The 16,377-nt window shown below is 37.5% G+C and overlaps 1 protein-coding gene across 1 annotated transcript; it reads left to right on the top strand.

The window, feature by feature from the left end:
- Positions 1 to 1,241: 1,241 nt before the first annotated feature.
- On the top strand, positions 1,242 to 16,062 carry LOC136361941 (potassium voltage-gated channel subfamily C member 2-like). Its single transcript, XM_066320224.1, is given in 10 exon segments — positions 1,242 to 1,335; positions 5,772 to 5,796; positions 5,798 to 5,931; positions 5,934 to 6,097; positions 6,099 to 6,119; positions 6,121 to 6,154; positions 6,157 to 6,183; positions 6,186 to 6,224; positions 6,227 to 6,661; positions 14,930 to 16,062. Coding segments are annotated over 10 exon segments (1,083 nt in total). The 3' UTR covers positions 15,040 to 16,062.
- The last annotated feature ends 315 nt before the right edge of the window (positions 16,063 to 16,377 follow it).

Raw genomic sequence — 16,377 nt, 5'->3', positions numbered from 1 at the left:
AGGCGAGGCTTAAGCTAACAGATGTGAACTGACATCACTGGGAATAATTTTTCAATCTCCAAAGTTTGGAATTTTTTTTAATTTATCAAAATGAGTACAGTATTAAAAAAAGAGACTGCTTTCCTTTTAAGTATTCTGTATCCTATAGAAATTACCCTGTTTTGAGGGTTCTGGTTAACACAAATGATCTGGGAAAGCAAAGAACCCATGAATGGAAACTCCTCTACTCTGGTCAGAAAAAATTAAGTTGTTCAGTAAACTCTTAACTGTTGTAATGAAAGCAGGATTTTGGTTACAATAGTGAGCAAGCCATCAAAGTTAGTTTCTTTAGAAAAGAAACCATTACAGTCTCTTTTCTTGGATGCTTTATAGTTGTATTTTTAGTCTATGAGTGTGGTGGGGAGAAATATTGATTTTTAAAAATCATTTTAAGTTCTAGCAACACACATGTATTAAATCTCATAATGTGCCTGTGAAGAAATTTATTTAAAGCAACTTTTTAATCTTATTTCTTTAAAGGCAATTCTGTACCTGCATTAAAGAATACTAAGTGGTGTATTTTCAAGGGCTTTATTAAATATTCAGTCATTTTCTTTTTCCATTGTCAAGTGTGTCAAGGGCAAACTTTCTGTGTTGTGGAATGTAACTCAAACTAAATGAGTCTTAAAAGCTGCTATTAAATGCTCACGTTGGAAAATATACATTGCACAGTGAGAGGAGTTGAAAGAGGAGGTGTTGAGATCCAACCCCAGAACAAGTTGTATCCAGACAAGATACAAACTTTTTAAGGGAAAACACTGAAATATGGTCAGAGATTTTATTCAAAACCTAAATGTGAATCAAGAAGTAAGGATGACTGCGACTGTTAATACTTTGTTGTGCAGTAACATCTTCACTATGACCTGTCCATCTTGGAACACTAAATGATTGTGTAGAAATAGCGTATTTAAGGGCGTGGGATGCACAGAAGAAACTTATTTTAAATATGGAGTAGGATCGGTCTGATTTTATGAATATGTATACAGCTGAGTGTGAGGGTCAATTTCTAGCTCTGCTGCAGCTTTTTTTGGGCTCTGTCTAAGCTGTTGAGCTTTAGAATGGTTGCAGTAAGGCCCAGGCTCCATCCCAGGACAATGACCAGCCCCATGTCTGGGTTTGCTTGGAAAGGAGATGTGTGTGTGTGTCAGGTGTGAGACACATCATCCTCTGACCTTGTGCCTTTCCTACTGTGAACTCCAGTCATGGCCTATAGAGATAAGATTGTTGTCAGGTCATTTGCAGTCACAATTTTTAGTGACCTTAATTTTTCAAGGCAGTTAAGGAGCTATGAGCAAGGTAAGATATGACTTTGGAATCCTAAAAGTTCTGCTGATCCACAGACTGCTCAGTTTGGTGTTCTGGAATTGGTTGTCCATTTCGAAATTGCTTTAAACTCTGAGATACTCAGTCCCCCATGAGACACTGAATTCAAAGTACAAATCGTAAAGTTTTGTGTTTCCAAAAAGTTATCTGCAGGCACCTCACACTCTATATTTGTGTGCTTCATTGAAAATCAAGTTATAGATGATTAATCCACTTACTTTGAACATTCCTAGAAGTTAGCACCAGAACTTGGCTGGTGATCCTTTTAACTAGACAAGCTGGAAGATGGAATCTCTACTGTCTGAACATGTGATGCTGACACACAAGAACAAAAATGGGTGCACACTGCCTTCAAACTGTGAGCAGAGGGAATCAGCAGCCTCCTGAGAGCTTTAACTGCTTAATGAGTAATGCTCTATGTGCTGTGTATTGCATACTGAATACTTTTGTAACTTTTAACTGCTCTCTTCTGGCAAAAAGGGACTGAACCTTTTATTAATTAAATTTGTGTTAACTTCAGTTTCAAAAACGGTGGCTTCAGAGTTTGTCTACAACCATTCTGCCACTTAGAAAAATGATTCTCTCAGGAGCAAAAAAAGAAAACTTAAATGAAGACAGTTATTTTATTACATCCATTGAAGCAAACAAGAAGCAATTACTTGAAAAAAAAAAAAAAAAAAACCTTTTTAAGAAATGAGAAAAAGATCCTGATTACTTGGATATTTGAAGACTCTCAAAAATGTGTTAGGGCTGCAATCTTGGTTTAAAAAAGGGGGCAAATAATCTGTTTTGCTCTCTACCAAGGCCGAACTTGCCTTGCAACTAGTCAAATCCAAAGTTTTCAGAATGTCTTACAGTGAAAGGTTGCTAATGATTCAAACAGAAAATTGTCTCTTCCTATAACCTTTCTGAAATAGTGATCAGGCTAACTTCTTTTAGATATTTCTGCTTCATAAAAGATAAAAGGGAATAAACAAAAAGTTGTGTGTGCTACCCTGATTGTTGTGGACTGAGGAATAGAACTTGGTTGGTCACATCCTTTAGAGAATTTGTGAGTTCAAATCTGTACTGTCTTTTTCTGAAATGTGGTGCTTGCTTGCCCACATGACCAAAATGGATGTATTTTAGAGGCTAATTACATTAGAGAAGCTGGAATTAGGATGAAGGAAATGGAAAGCATAAAATGGATAGCACATGGGATAAGGGATAGCGCATGACTTCATTTAGTTTTTACCATTGCAGATGAGTATGAAAAACATACTAGAGACTTTTCAACAGATTTCCTGGTGTTATGTAATATAGTACTAAGGAAGCATTTTTGTTAATGTAAGGCTAATCCCTAAGCATTTTTGTTTGACTGGTAAAATGTTCCTGCTTGCATTGGTCTTTGCATTTGCTTCTTGCATGTTCTCAGAATCCTCTGATTATTGCAATAACATTGTTGGTCTCTTGTGTATGAGGCTTCATCTTACTAGGTGCTATGCAAGTTCTGTCCTGATTCAAGGAGCTGGCAGTTTAAAACCAAATGCTATGAAAGAGAAAAGGAATGTGTGTTCTTTGCTCAAAATCAGTGATGCTATGCATATGCATGGCAAAATGTGTACATCTCATTGTTTTACATTTCTATGAATGCTTATTGCAGGTTTACTGAGAAATCTGCCACCAGATCGACAGTGTTTTCTTCTCTTTGTTCTAACCTCTGAAAGATGACTGTCTTTTGGATAGATTTTGGACATGACTTGATGTATTTTTCCTTTAGGGATAATAAAACACTGAATGTAGGTGAACAGATAAAATTTCAATCTGCCTTGCCAAATGCAATGTCAATGCAGTGTCAATGTTAAGCAAAACAGTAATAAATAGCTTGTCAGGCAGTTCTACCTGTAGTTACTCTCTTGGTATTTGGCATTTTTTTAGAAAGGTTCTGAACCTGAATGGACTCTAAAATACAGTCCAGAAAACAGTGATAATTATTTACTTACTGTTACGTCCACTGCACTATTGAATCCTTATAATATCTGAGTTATTGGTAAATTATTAGTTGTTGGTAAATTTTACTTGGCTAGGCTGAATGTAGTTTTGTTTTTGTTTTTTTTTTTTCAGGCAAAAAAAAAATCACAGTTGGCTGAAATCATCAGTGTTGCTGTTGAAGAGGTTGCCCAATATTTTATCTGTCAAAAGTTCGCTCCCAAATTACAACTTGCAGTGCTGAATTAGCTTCAGTGACTCAGCCTCCAAAGATTTGCTTGCTTTTTTCCAATCTTGACTGTGTAGAACAATTCTGGAGGATGCACTAGGAGACACTCAAGGGTCATTCTTAGCCCACCAGTGGCTTAGAGTCTGATAAATTCTCTATCCTTGTTGTGGAGAAGTTTTGCAAAGATCTGCTGAGATTAATTCACTTAGGTTGTAAAAATCTGGTTGTATTTGCTGACTCTAGTTGTCTCACACAAGGCTGAGGCTCTTTTGTGTGTGTTGGTGTGAGGTGCTGCGAGCTATGAACATGCAGCAATTTTGTAGTTAAGGCAAAGACAGAAAACCTGTTCAGTGAAAATCAGACAGTGTAAGGTTGTTTCCTCAGCTTGTGGCTGGAAGTCCAGACTGGATGATAAGTGTTCAGTTCAGTCTCTGAGTCAGTACTATTTGAAGGTGAGAGATTTAGAGTGTTTTCAGTTGTAGGGCGTGGTGTAATAACTTTTTTTTTCCTTACTGAGGAAAGGAAGCCACAAATAACCTGCAAATATCTGATATAGATAGTTATATGGGATTTTTTATAGATCTGTCTCATCAATCTGAATGTAATAAATTTGCCAGACCTGCACTGCAAAACTAAGCTTGTTTCCAAATAAAAGGAATTCTCTCTACTGGTTGTAGAGACAATATTTTGTTGTCTAACCAGTGTTCCATGTTAGAAAAATACAAGCATTCAGTACTGTATGAGCCTAAATGGGTTCCTGTGCCACAGAATCTGAATGCTAATACTGAGTTCAGTCATTGATATCCTAAGTACACAGAATCAGTTTTGCCACAATACTGTATCCTGGATTAAGTGGCAGAACAGAGGCCTTCCTGCTTATGGCTGTTACTTTGTCTGCTTTACAACTAGTTTTTTCCAGTGACATTTAAGATTTCAGTGTGGTAACTAGATACTAGATATTTTTAACCTGTTTAGGCATCTTTTTGCTTCCTTGGCCCCCTACACTTTCAAAAACCTTCATGTCTCCTGAAGGCTTTTTTTCCCCAGGATAATAGTGGCTATAAAATATTTGTTAAGATGCAAATTCAAAATAAAAAGATTGTTATTTATGTACTATGCCACTGCTGTTCAAGTTCTAGCTGATATGGTTGTAATGTTATTGAAAAGAGGTTAACCATTGTACCAAAGGAACAAGTGACCTCAAAACACCTTTTCATTTGGTGTATATTCCTCAGTGTAAGAAAATCCATTTCCCACTCTAGCTGTTTGGCTTAGTGTTATTTTTGAGATCCTTCCAGGATGTGCTCTTTTATCAATGCTTGATTATGATGGCTGAGTTGAAGATCAGACAGTATATGCTTTTTAAGTCCTAAAAAATCCTCTGTGATGGCTGTTTCCAGATTATTACTTGTATTTTTATCAATTCACGTGTCTCTACTAGAACTGAATTGTATTTCCCTTTTTGTTTAGATGCCCTGAATTTGTAACCTAGTTAGCAGGATTGTGGATCCTAAGACTGTGGCAAAGATATGCCACCACAGTGTGTGAGGTTTCTGCAAGGTTTGCTTTTAGTGTGCCCAAGAGAATCAGTGATGGATGACTACAAACATAGTAGGCTATGCAACGAACTCTACCTGTAACACAGAAGGCATTTTCTATCAGTAAATATCATGTATTTGTAAATCATTGAACATCTAAAGGAAACACAGAGTTTGGATCTGACTCCTAGATCCCTCTGAGGTGCTCTTCAAGGTGTGAATTCTGAACCATAATCTCAAGGACCATTCGGGTCAGCCCACATTTTCCATTGTGTGAGTGCTGGACATCTTTAAGTATTGCTGTGGTTGGTATGTACAGAGACTGCTTGCAAGGAACCTTGACAACTGACTCAAATTCAGACAGTTTAGCACAGATTAAAGAATTTGTTGCCACTTTCCTAATGAGTTGCATTTTGTCATGCCATCCATTGCTAAGGCTTTTTCCTGCTCCTGGACTCCTAACCTGTGTGTGGAGAGCTGTCTGCTGCTCTCCTCTGGCCTAGATGGAAATTTTTATGCGTATGAATTTGTCAGCCAATTTGAAGAAGAATGAGTAAGAGTTTTACTATGACGCAGACTCATTTGTTTTAATGTGAAGAGCTGTGTGGTTCTGATGTCTCTTTATCTCTTTGTGTTTCAGTTCATCGCTTTTGCCTCTTTATTCTTCATCTTAGTTTCAATAACGACCTTCTGCCTGGAACAACGAGGCTTTCACTACTATTATAAACAAACCTGAGCAGGTCATCAACGGGACAGAAGCTGTGTTACAGTATGAGATTGAGACAGATCCTGCACTGACATATGTGGAAGGAGTCTGCGTGGTGTGGTTTACATTTGAATTTTAGTACGTGTTATTTTTTCTCCCACAAACTTGAATCATCAAAACCTCTTGAATATCATTGACTTTGTGGCCATCCTCCCCTTTTTACCTAGAAGTGGGCCTGGTGGGCTCTCCTCCAAAGCTGCTAAGGACGTGCTTGGTTTCCTCAGGGTGGTAAGGTTTCGTCAGGATCCTCCGGATTTTTCAAGCTCACCCGGCACTTCGTGGGCCTCAGGGTGCTGGCCACACTCTGCGAGCCAGCACCAATGATTTCTGCTGCTGATAATATTCCTGGCACTCGGCGTGTTGAATTTGCCACTATGATCTACTACGCAGAGCGGGTGGGAGCCCAGCCTAACGACCCATCAGCGAGTGAACACACACAGTTCAAAAACATCCCTATCGGCTTCTGGTGGGCTGTAGTCACCATGACCACCCTGGGATATGGGGATATGTATCCACGGACTTGGTCAGGCATGCTGGTGGGAGCGCTGTGTGCACTGGCAGGAGTGCTCACCATAGCCATGCCCGTGCCTGTGATAGTTAACAATTTTGGGATGTACTACTCCCTGGCCATGGCTAAGCAGAAACTGCCAAGGAAACGAAAGAAGCACATCCCTCCTGCTCCTCAAGCAAGCTCACCCACCTTCTGCAAGACAGACTTGAACATGGCCTGCAATAGCACGCAAGGCGACATCTGCCTGGGCAAGGACAACCAGCTGATGGAACACAACAGATCATCAGGTAGGACCCCACTGGAAATGCATGTCCTCTGAAAACACTTTATAGACCAGTATGTTTGGTAGGGGTCAGAAAGCAGCCAGTCTTTCTGCCAGGAGAAGATGTAGCTCCCACCCTTCTCCCCTCCAACATTTGCGTGTGTCAGTCTCATAGAGGACAAAATAGGTATAGTGATGTTCCCAAACCTCTATGTAGCTGGTCTATACAGTTTTGCTTGCTCTGTTGAGAATGCTTTCCTGCTGATGATATCAACCTTTTCTTTTGCCTGTTGTTTGTTGCGTTATATGGATGTTTCTTGTTTTTCTGCATGACTGTGACTATTTGAGCAGCCACCGTGTCCCACCCTGTTGGACTCCATGGTGTTTTGCCTCAGTGTCTGTCTCTCGTGTCAGCTTTGCCTGTGCCACATCGTGGCCTGTTAAGCAAGATCCTACAAAGAAGCAGTCATTTAAAAGGAGCAGGTGCTTTACATCCAAAGCCCAGCACTCAAAGGAAATAGGAAGAAATTTTCTTTCTAGTTTTCTTTCCATTTGGCATTCTGCTTCCCTGGCTAAAAGAATCTCCTTCATCTGTGTTAGATGAGACATTGCATGATATTTACTATTCATTAAATTATACTAGCATAGCTAATGTAAATCTTGTCAAGAAGAAAGGAAATGACAGCACCATCATTGCTATTACAGTTGATTTTTTTGATTTCTATTACCTTATTTGTTAGAGTTCCAAAGGATGAATAAGGAGTATTTTGTGCTTTACTCAGTGAAATTGCATATCAGATGACAGCCTCAGTCCCTCCAAGCCATTTCATACTCCCAAATCTGTTGCAATTGAAGAGTAAATTTTACTTCTCAGTATAATTAAATAGTTTAGCAGCAAGAATATTTTTTTTTGTTTCGTAAACATATTTATTCTTAAGCCAAACACAATCTGTTTAAAAAACTCACATACCTGTCATGAGACTCCAGCTGTAAAGCTGCTAAAGAATAATAAGAGAAAAACCACTCATGACTGGTGTAATTCGTAATTGAAATATAGTATTTAAAAAGAGGAGTCTGGAAAATTGGTCTCTGAACAATATCCTTTTTTGGTCTGTTGCTCTGTTAATGAATAGCATTTATGTTCAAAGAAGCTCAGTTTCACTCTCCGAGTTATTGTTCACAAAGTTAACAGTTTTTTGAACATCCTAAATATATTTTAAAGGATGGAAACACTTGAAAATATTCAGACTGACACTAAAATATAGTTAGTTTTTCAGTGCTATCAGACTGATACCCACTTTGAGATAACATCTTTGAAGTGTTAATGACAACAGCTTTTTCATGCCATCAGGTCCTACCAAAGGTATTCTGAATGGAGAAGGCTCAGTGTGATCGCTATGTCTCTCACTAAGAGACACATTTTTTTTGTGTCTACAGCTTTATTTACAAGGGGTTGTAATCCTTGAAGTTAGAGAGAGCAGACATGCAAGAAGGAGCCATTTCAAAGTGTTATCTTTCTTTTCAGTAGTGCCACTGTTCACATCATGCACTGTAACTTTATTTCTGTAGAGAATGTTATTAGAGTCACTATGAATTATGTGCGAAACTTCAAGGCTGAATTCTGCCCTTTGCATTCTCAGTTCAGAGAAAAAAAACATGCTCAGGTTAAAGTGCAAATGTAAAGTTGAAGTTATTGTGCTGTACTGAGAAGAGATTTTTTTCTTGAAATGTGGCCTGAATTTGAAACTGTAGATAATTTTAAGAGAGTCCTTTGGGAGTGACAAATCAGGAGAGGTACAAGTTTTGCCATTTGACAAAGTACAGAGACCAAGACAGCATTTAATGTTGGGTACTTATGACGACAAGCAGTGAAAGTGTAATAAATACGCAAATGAAAGCTGAGTGTTATTAAACAGTGTATAGGCCAAATGTTGAAAATATAGCCCTTCTGGGTGAGCACTTGTCTTTAAAACATTAAACAATATATTCTAAACAAAATGCCTGACCTCTTGTTAGCAAAAATGATAACCAAAAGAGTAAATAAGTGTTTGAAATATCCAAGGCTGACTGTATTCTGACAAGTTACAGTCCAGAGTAGGTGACTAACTGAGCCTTGGTTTGATTATTTCTTAGTTCATGTTAGTTTAATCTAATTCTATACAAATTTTAGAGCAGGAAAGATCATTTGTTCTTGAACAAAACATATATCTTTTGCCATTTTGTACTGAATGATGATGAATTGCAATCTTGTTTTCTTCTAATGATTTACTTTATATCTACTTCTTGAGTGATGGGAATATCTGGCATTCAGCGTAAGCTCTTTGTGATGTCTCATTTCCTCATTCATTATTGTCTGTAAATGGGCATGGTGCTTTAACCAGTGTTATCAGGTGAAGACAGTGCAGGAAGTGAGCAGCCACTCTCACCTGGTGAAAGGCTCCCTCCCATCAGACGTTCTAGTACAAGAGACAAAAACAGAAGAGGGGGAACATGTTTCCTACTGACAACAGGTGATTACACGTGTGCTACTGATGGAGGGATCAGGAAAGGTATGGACTTCTTTCATTAGATCATAAAAGGTTACTCAGCAATGTACTTATGAAAAACAATCTTAGAGTAAAATGATGTGCACAATGCTCTAAGAGGAAAGACTGTACTCACAATGTATCTTTTTTTCTTTACTCCTAGTCATTATTTTCGTTTTAGAAACAGTCATCCCCTTTAGTCTTCAAAAAATGTGCTTGATGTTGGACCCGCATTTCACTTGTGTCTTCATTCGTCTGTAGTCTTTAATGGAAAAGCCTGCAATTCAGACCTTGCTCATTCAACCACTCATCACTCAATATTCTTGTCATTCTAAAAGACAAACTAATCATGTTATAACTGTAGTCTGTTCTTAATAAAATTTACAGCTGAATACACTTTAAAGGTTGACATGTCAAAAGTAAGAAACATTTTGTTCTGAACACAAAAAGCATATCCTGAGATGGTATTTAGATTTCTTTCAAATAAAATTTTGAGCTTATAAAGCCAATTTTCTTTTTCTTGGCAATACACGATTGATAGTAAAAGATGACTGTTTAACCCAGCCATAATTCAGCTATGTAGTAAAGTAATACTTGACCTTGCAAGGTGTTAAAAATGCTTTCCTAGTTATTTAACCTCTTCAAATCTGATTGCTTGCTGCTCAGTAGGACGGAAGTGCCCAGGTGGAGTTTGCAAAACTGTTTTGAATGTGTGTCTCCCACATGACTGATTGGTTTTGCCCCGGCAGGCCAAGCCTGGCTGTGGCTGCAAGCCTAACATCAGGACATGGCCCTAAGATCAGCATGCCGGTGGTAGTCTTCCCATTTCCTTAGACAGGAACTGCTTTTTTTCTTGGCAAATTGTATTCTTCTGACATTGTATCATTCTGACAGATGTTGCATTCCTGAGTGCTGAAGTGTAGTTGTTCATCTCAGAGTTCATCAGAAGTATCCTTGTGGCAATGGAAAAACATTTTTGCCCGATTTTTTTTTTTTAAAGTTTTTAATTAACTTGCTTGGTGTATAGCAAAAATAGCTGTCCCAGCCAGCCATATATCTAAAGGAATTCTCTTGGGTTTTTCTGCAAATGCTCTTCTTCTCTTTTTACATTTCAAAGCATGAGTTCAGTAGGTTAAACCTGTGAAGACAGATATGCAACCAGTTCCATGTGTATGATATTTGCAGAGTATGACTCTATGCTGGGGCATTTTATGTACTCCTATATATAATATTTAGCTTAAATGAAAAATCATTGCAAGCATGTTTTTCCACAGATTTACTACATTTTCCACTGAGCATATATTGCACTGTCTTCTCAACAACTAGGATTATTTAAAATATCTCTAATGGTAAGAGTCTTTGAGGAGGTCAAGAACACCTGGATAAGGTAGATTGCCATGGCATCTTGCATGATAAGGTTTTTTACTTCACTCAGCAAATTATGACAGTAACCATGACTAGAGCAGATCAGAAATAATAAAAGAAGTTACCCATCAGCTACTAAAGATTTATTTATAAAACCTATTTATCCTGGAACATTTAAATTTGTAAATCTAGATTTAAAAGAAAATGCTTTTGTAATTTTTACTAGAAAACTGAGGCTTGAGTTCAGAATGGGCAGTTTTGTAATGAGAAATGTGCTCTTTGTCTGGCTCTGATGATAATCTTAGTTGAGGCTGAAATGTTTTAGCCACTGGCTTTGGAGTGTATTTTATATAGAGTAGGGAAGTTAGCCCATAAGCAAAAAAATATCTTCAAGTAATATACAAATGGGTTTGAATGCTTGAATGTCATTCACACATCAAGTCTACTACTTTTATATTTATTTTTCCCTTTCTTTCTTTCTTTTGATACATTCTTCTTGTTTGGTTTGTTCCTTGGTTGATTCTCAGTTGATTGTTGGTTGTTCCTTGGTTGAGTCTCAGTTCTGAGCTTTTTCGCATCTCCATCTCCAAGATGATACTGATTCAGAGCAGGTCCACTAAAATACCTGAAAAGTAATGATTTTGGATCATGCATCTTTCACTATTCATCTTGTGTATCTGTTTATAATCTTTACCGTCTTCCTCTATCAGTTCTTTCCTTTATCACTAGAACAGTAGCAAGAAAATAATCTTAAAAACTACTTTCCTAGTTTCTATGTAAAAAGCTACCTGATTATTTTGATTTTTAAATAAGCTTTATGTTTACAGAGAGTTTAAATATATATACTAGCATTGTGCTCCTCTTTAATTCCCTTTTCAAACATAACTCTTTCTAGTCTGTGTAAGTACTGATAGAAACTCAGAAGCTGGAGGCTGTTTCAGAAATGTATCAGAATTCTGTGTAGTATCACAGTCTAGCCTGCCATTGCCATCTGGAGAGAACATTGCACAATGTTTTAGCAGACATGAGGTTATACATTTGCTTTAAGTCTAGTTTTACAGTATGCAGGTCTCAGTAGGTAAGAAATATGTTAATTGTTGGAAGGGAAGAGCCTAACATACAATTTTTCCTAAAGATGGCATTACCTGTCTGTACCTAGAGATCTGGAATTTGAACCAGGAACCATTTCAATCAGAAAAAAAGAAAAAAAAAATTGCTGATATTCCGTGTGGTGGTTAGCTTTACTGTCATTGGTATTTTAAAGTTTCTGTGGGAAAAAATCTCGTTATTTCCCTGTGAGCAATTCAGACCTGAACATCTTAACCTGAAAAATTCTTAAATACATAATTGTTTCAAAGAAATAAGTAGTGCCACTGAAATCAGTGAGCCTTCTCATGCTTGCATTGAAGCATGTACACATGTGCTTCAGGAGCAAGATCTTGCCTGGCTTAATCTTGCTGATATCTACAGGCAGATGAGCAGATCCTTTTCTTAACAAATGGGGTTATTCAGCAGCTGCTGAAAAGACTTGAATATGAAGATAGTGATGCAGTGAATAGCACTGTTTTTTCGTTTGTTTACAGCATAGCCTCTACAAAGTGAAAAAATCCACAGTAGCAAAAAGTAGGTAGCTAGAGCTCACAGTGTATGTGAACAGAAATGTCTGCAAATGCAATGTTCCCTTCAAATTGTGAAGCACTTTGTGGTTGCCTCATTTAATTATTAATTATTTACTACTTGCTTATATGGATTAATACCGTTGATTTTGTTCAAATCGTCTGGAAAAGAAGCACAAATTCAATATTTTAAGTTTGCCATTCAGGAGGCATTTGCAAATACATCAAACTCTGCTGTCATACAAGACTTTAAAATTAGAAGCAAAGCTTAAGGGTTAATATTTTTGAAGATAAAGCTTCTTATACTATCATTCAGTCCTCTGCAAAACTGATTTACGCATACAGTATAAAATTTATCTGGTTTCTGGTTTATTTTTTTAAAGAAAAAAAATTGTTCTTTGTTAGGAATTGAATTTAGCAAAGATTATGTAATTCTAAGATTATGTAATTTCTGTAGTCTGTCTTAATGGGTTTTTGATTATGCTTAGCCAGATAGCTCTGTCACCCTGATGGGATCTTGCTCTCTGTGCAACCCTGCTGAAGCCCACAGTGTGATACTAAGTGCAAGATGAGATGTGGAAGAGCAGGTCAGACCTCTTTTGTGGTGGTCTGTTTAATTTTTTTGGGAAAAAGTAGGTGCATTAATTTGTAAATAATTTTATTTATTAATATCTTTTGGTAGTAATGTGTCACAGCACTGAGTTCTTTTGCAGGCAGATTCCCTCTGAGTCCCTGATAGCTCCTTGGATGACATTACACTGTACTGTTTGTCTTTTGTCTACTTTTTTGGCTGAATTCAACTGATGTCTGTGCATTTTCTCATACAAGGCTATGAAAAATCTCGAAGCTTAAACAACATAGCTGGCTTGACAGGCAATGCTCTGCGACTGTCTCCAGTAACATCACCCTACAGCTCACCTTGTCCTCTAAGGCGCTCTCGGTCTCCCATCCCTTCCATCTTGTAAACCAGATGGCATCAATCGGCTACATAGTATTAAATCAAATACTGTTTACCACATATTGGAAATAAATGTAGCATTAAGCATAGGCTCCACAAATATGGTCTAACTCCTGCATGGTACAATTGTCAGTAGTAAGAAAAGCCACTTGGGTAGCTGAAAATTTTTGTCTTGGCTTTTAAAAATTAATTAAGGTAGCATTTCTCCTTTTATCTACTATATTGTCCTACTTCCCTGTGGCAATAAAAAGACAGTTAGTGGATGCTGTTGTCCAGTATATTCAATAAATAAGCATATTTTCAGGGAGATTTACTTAAAATAGTGTGCTTCCAAGTGATTATCAGTCACTCCATTGAACCTCCATTTCTTGTGACTCTAATCCATTCTGAAGATGTCTGCTCTGAAGGGTCTGCTCATTTGCATGGACCATCCTGTCTCCATCACCTGACAAGCAGTGTTGCCGATCGTGGAGACCACAGAGGGCTCTGGATGTATGTTCTCACATTGTTACCATCCTGCTGAAATGAAAGCACTTATAAACTGGTCTGCATGTGGGATTGTTTTTCTTTGTTTAACCTTTTCCTTTATTTTTTAACTATCTACTTGTTTATAAACGACTTTATTTTGTGATTAACTTATCTCGGTACTGGATTGCTGTATCAGAGTTCTGAATGTCTCCGGTTGTTTGCACACAGATAACTGCAAAGAGGTTGTCATTACTGGTTACACGCAAGCAGAAGCCAGATCTCTTTCTTAATGGCTTGGGGAAGGCACAAAACATGCAAGAAAGGTAAACGCCATCCAGACTTGCAATTTTAAGCTAGCAAGTGCTGCTTGGTACTGTAGTATTTTCTCTACTCCAGGGTTCTTCAACATTTTCAGAAGCTGAGTACCAAGTAAAATTGAAAGAATTACTGGGGGCTTTTTTTTTTTTTTTTTTTACCATTGTAAGAGGGTAGTAGTTCTCAAGTTGGGTTTTTGACCAGCCTTATACCTCTGGCTCGTGGGCTTCAAAATTTCTTCAGTCAATGTTTTTTGAGGTGCTTTGTCCTATATGTTGTTTGTCTGTCTGTTTTGCAACCTGTGTCCTTGTATTCTCCATCTGTCTCCATAAAGCACAGAGATACTGTTAAAATGCCCCCCTCTTTTAAGTTGAACTAAGAACACTTTTTCTCCTTTTCTCTTTTTTTTTTTTTCATATGGACTATACATCTGTGTGTAGATAGAAATATACACATTTTTCAAGTGCAGTTAGTATCATCTAGACTAACTCGTGTGCACTCCTAAGATTTTCGAGCGGCTTTTCAGCACCGACCGGTTGCCTATTGCATCAATCTTCTCCTAGCAACCAGCATTCATTACAATTTTGAAACTGTGTCTCCTCTAGTGGCTTTTTCATTCAATATTAACCTCTGTTTATGCAACAGGTCAAATGCAATGGCAAATTTGAGGTTCTGGGCTGGTGAGGAAAAATTACCCTTAGACTGTAGAGTTTTAGAACTACATGGGGAAGACCATAATGGCTGAAATCTTAAGTGATCCTTGAAATTGTTGAATAATACCTGTCATGTTTTATTTTTTGTTAGGAAAAGAAATTAAATTATTGTTGACCATGTAACATGTTCTTCTGTATATAGCCAAGCCCAATAGCATGACCTGCATGTCAGCATTCTTGTACAATAGTGTATTTATCAAAGTATACATTTCTGATATTTAGAGATGTACATTGACTTACTTTTGGTAAAATATTGTCAATAGAGAGATAATTGCAAACAGCTTTTAGCAAATGAATTAAATATATCTGGTGCTGCTGTTATATTAACTACAGTGTTGTACAGAATTTATCATGGATTTTTGACTGCTGAAAAAGGGACAATGGAATTTAGCCATACCAAGGACTGTACTGGAAAGAGACTGCTGCTGCTGAATGGACCCTGATAAACGACTCACACCTTGAGGAGGTCACTGAGACTTTGGTGTGGAGTAGAGCTTGTTAAAGAAGATGAAAGACCGCTCATAATTACTGCTGCCAGAGGAAGGGGTGACTAGTCACTGTGGAAGAGTCACTGTAAATAAAACGTGAGTGCATGGAAAATCAGTTTTTATCTATATCAAGGAAAGCTGAATTCATGTCATCATTGCTAAGGCTCCATGCAAAGACCCACAGCCCTGTGTCTATTATTCCTGGTTCCTGCAGAGCTGTGCTGTGAATCATACAAAGACACACGCTTAATAATGATAGTGATGTAAACTACATCTGTCTTGACTTCCGTCATACTAATGGCATATTGCAAAAGTCACAAATTTGAACAGAGTAGGTTTGCATAAGTCCTTGCTTTCTCAGTTTGCCATGACCTAAATTGTTATGAATTCTAGTGTACATGCCAAGTCCTACGTTTACTTTTCACTTTAATAACAAAAATGTGACTGCAGAAAAACATCACTGACTTTGTTCACAGCACACAGTCTTCTTTCAATGTTACCTCAAACTATAAGTATTATCAGAAATAAAATTCTGGCAGCAAGAATATTTTGTGTTTTTCTTTTTTTTTTTTTTTTTTAATTCAAAGTGTTGCAAACCCAACATTATTAAGTATAAAAATTGTATTAAAATTATATTCTACAAATGTATATTTTACATAAAATATATATCTTTGATAAGTTATTTTCTGTGATTTTTGTGGTAAATGGATCTAGTCTATTCTATGTTTATGAGACATTGTAGTGCTACGATGTGGTAATTATGTTCTCTCCATCCTACTCAGTGGGAAATTCTCCAGAATCTGTTTTGTCACCCTGGTGTCCTGATTGTAGGGACCTGTCCCAGTTGTGAAACTCTGTATTGTGGAACTTCTGTGAACATGTCAAGGTGCATGCACAATCCTGGTGGAAACCAGTGGAAATGTAATACCTGAATTGGAGAATAAAAGGCAAAAGACCTGGGGAGGAACTTGGAGCATATCTTCTGAACTGGCTCATGAGCTTTCTTTAGCTGTATCGGTCCCCTGCCTGCTACTGGCCATCCCAGTTCTCAAACCAGCCTCCTGGAATGCATGAGGAGCTAATTCCAAAGCTAGCATGAGCTGGCTTCTGCAACAATTGAAAATTTATCAGCTTATTAATGACTCTGCCTCATGTGAAAGTTTCAGTCAGGCTGAGTATTTTAAGTCTGATGGGAGTTTTGTTGCATCCTGGTGTGAAGTCAACCTAAAAAGGAGGTGATAAATGGTTGCTTATAACTTCTAATGTACTGTATTTGTGGCAACCAGAAATCCC

The sequence above is a fragment of the Sylvia atricapilla genome, chromosome 5 (assembly GCF_009819655.1).
Source record: "Sylvia atricapilla isolate bSylAtr1 chromosome 5, bSylAtr1.pri, whole genome shotgun sequence".
NCBI lineage: Eukaryota > Metazoa > Chordata > Aves > Passeriformes > Sylviidae > Sylvia > Sylvia atricapilla.
Note: the sequence above shows the minus strand (reverse complement) of the source record. Positions and strands in the feature narration are given on the sequence as shown.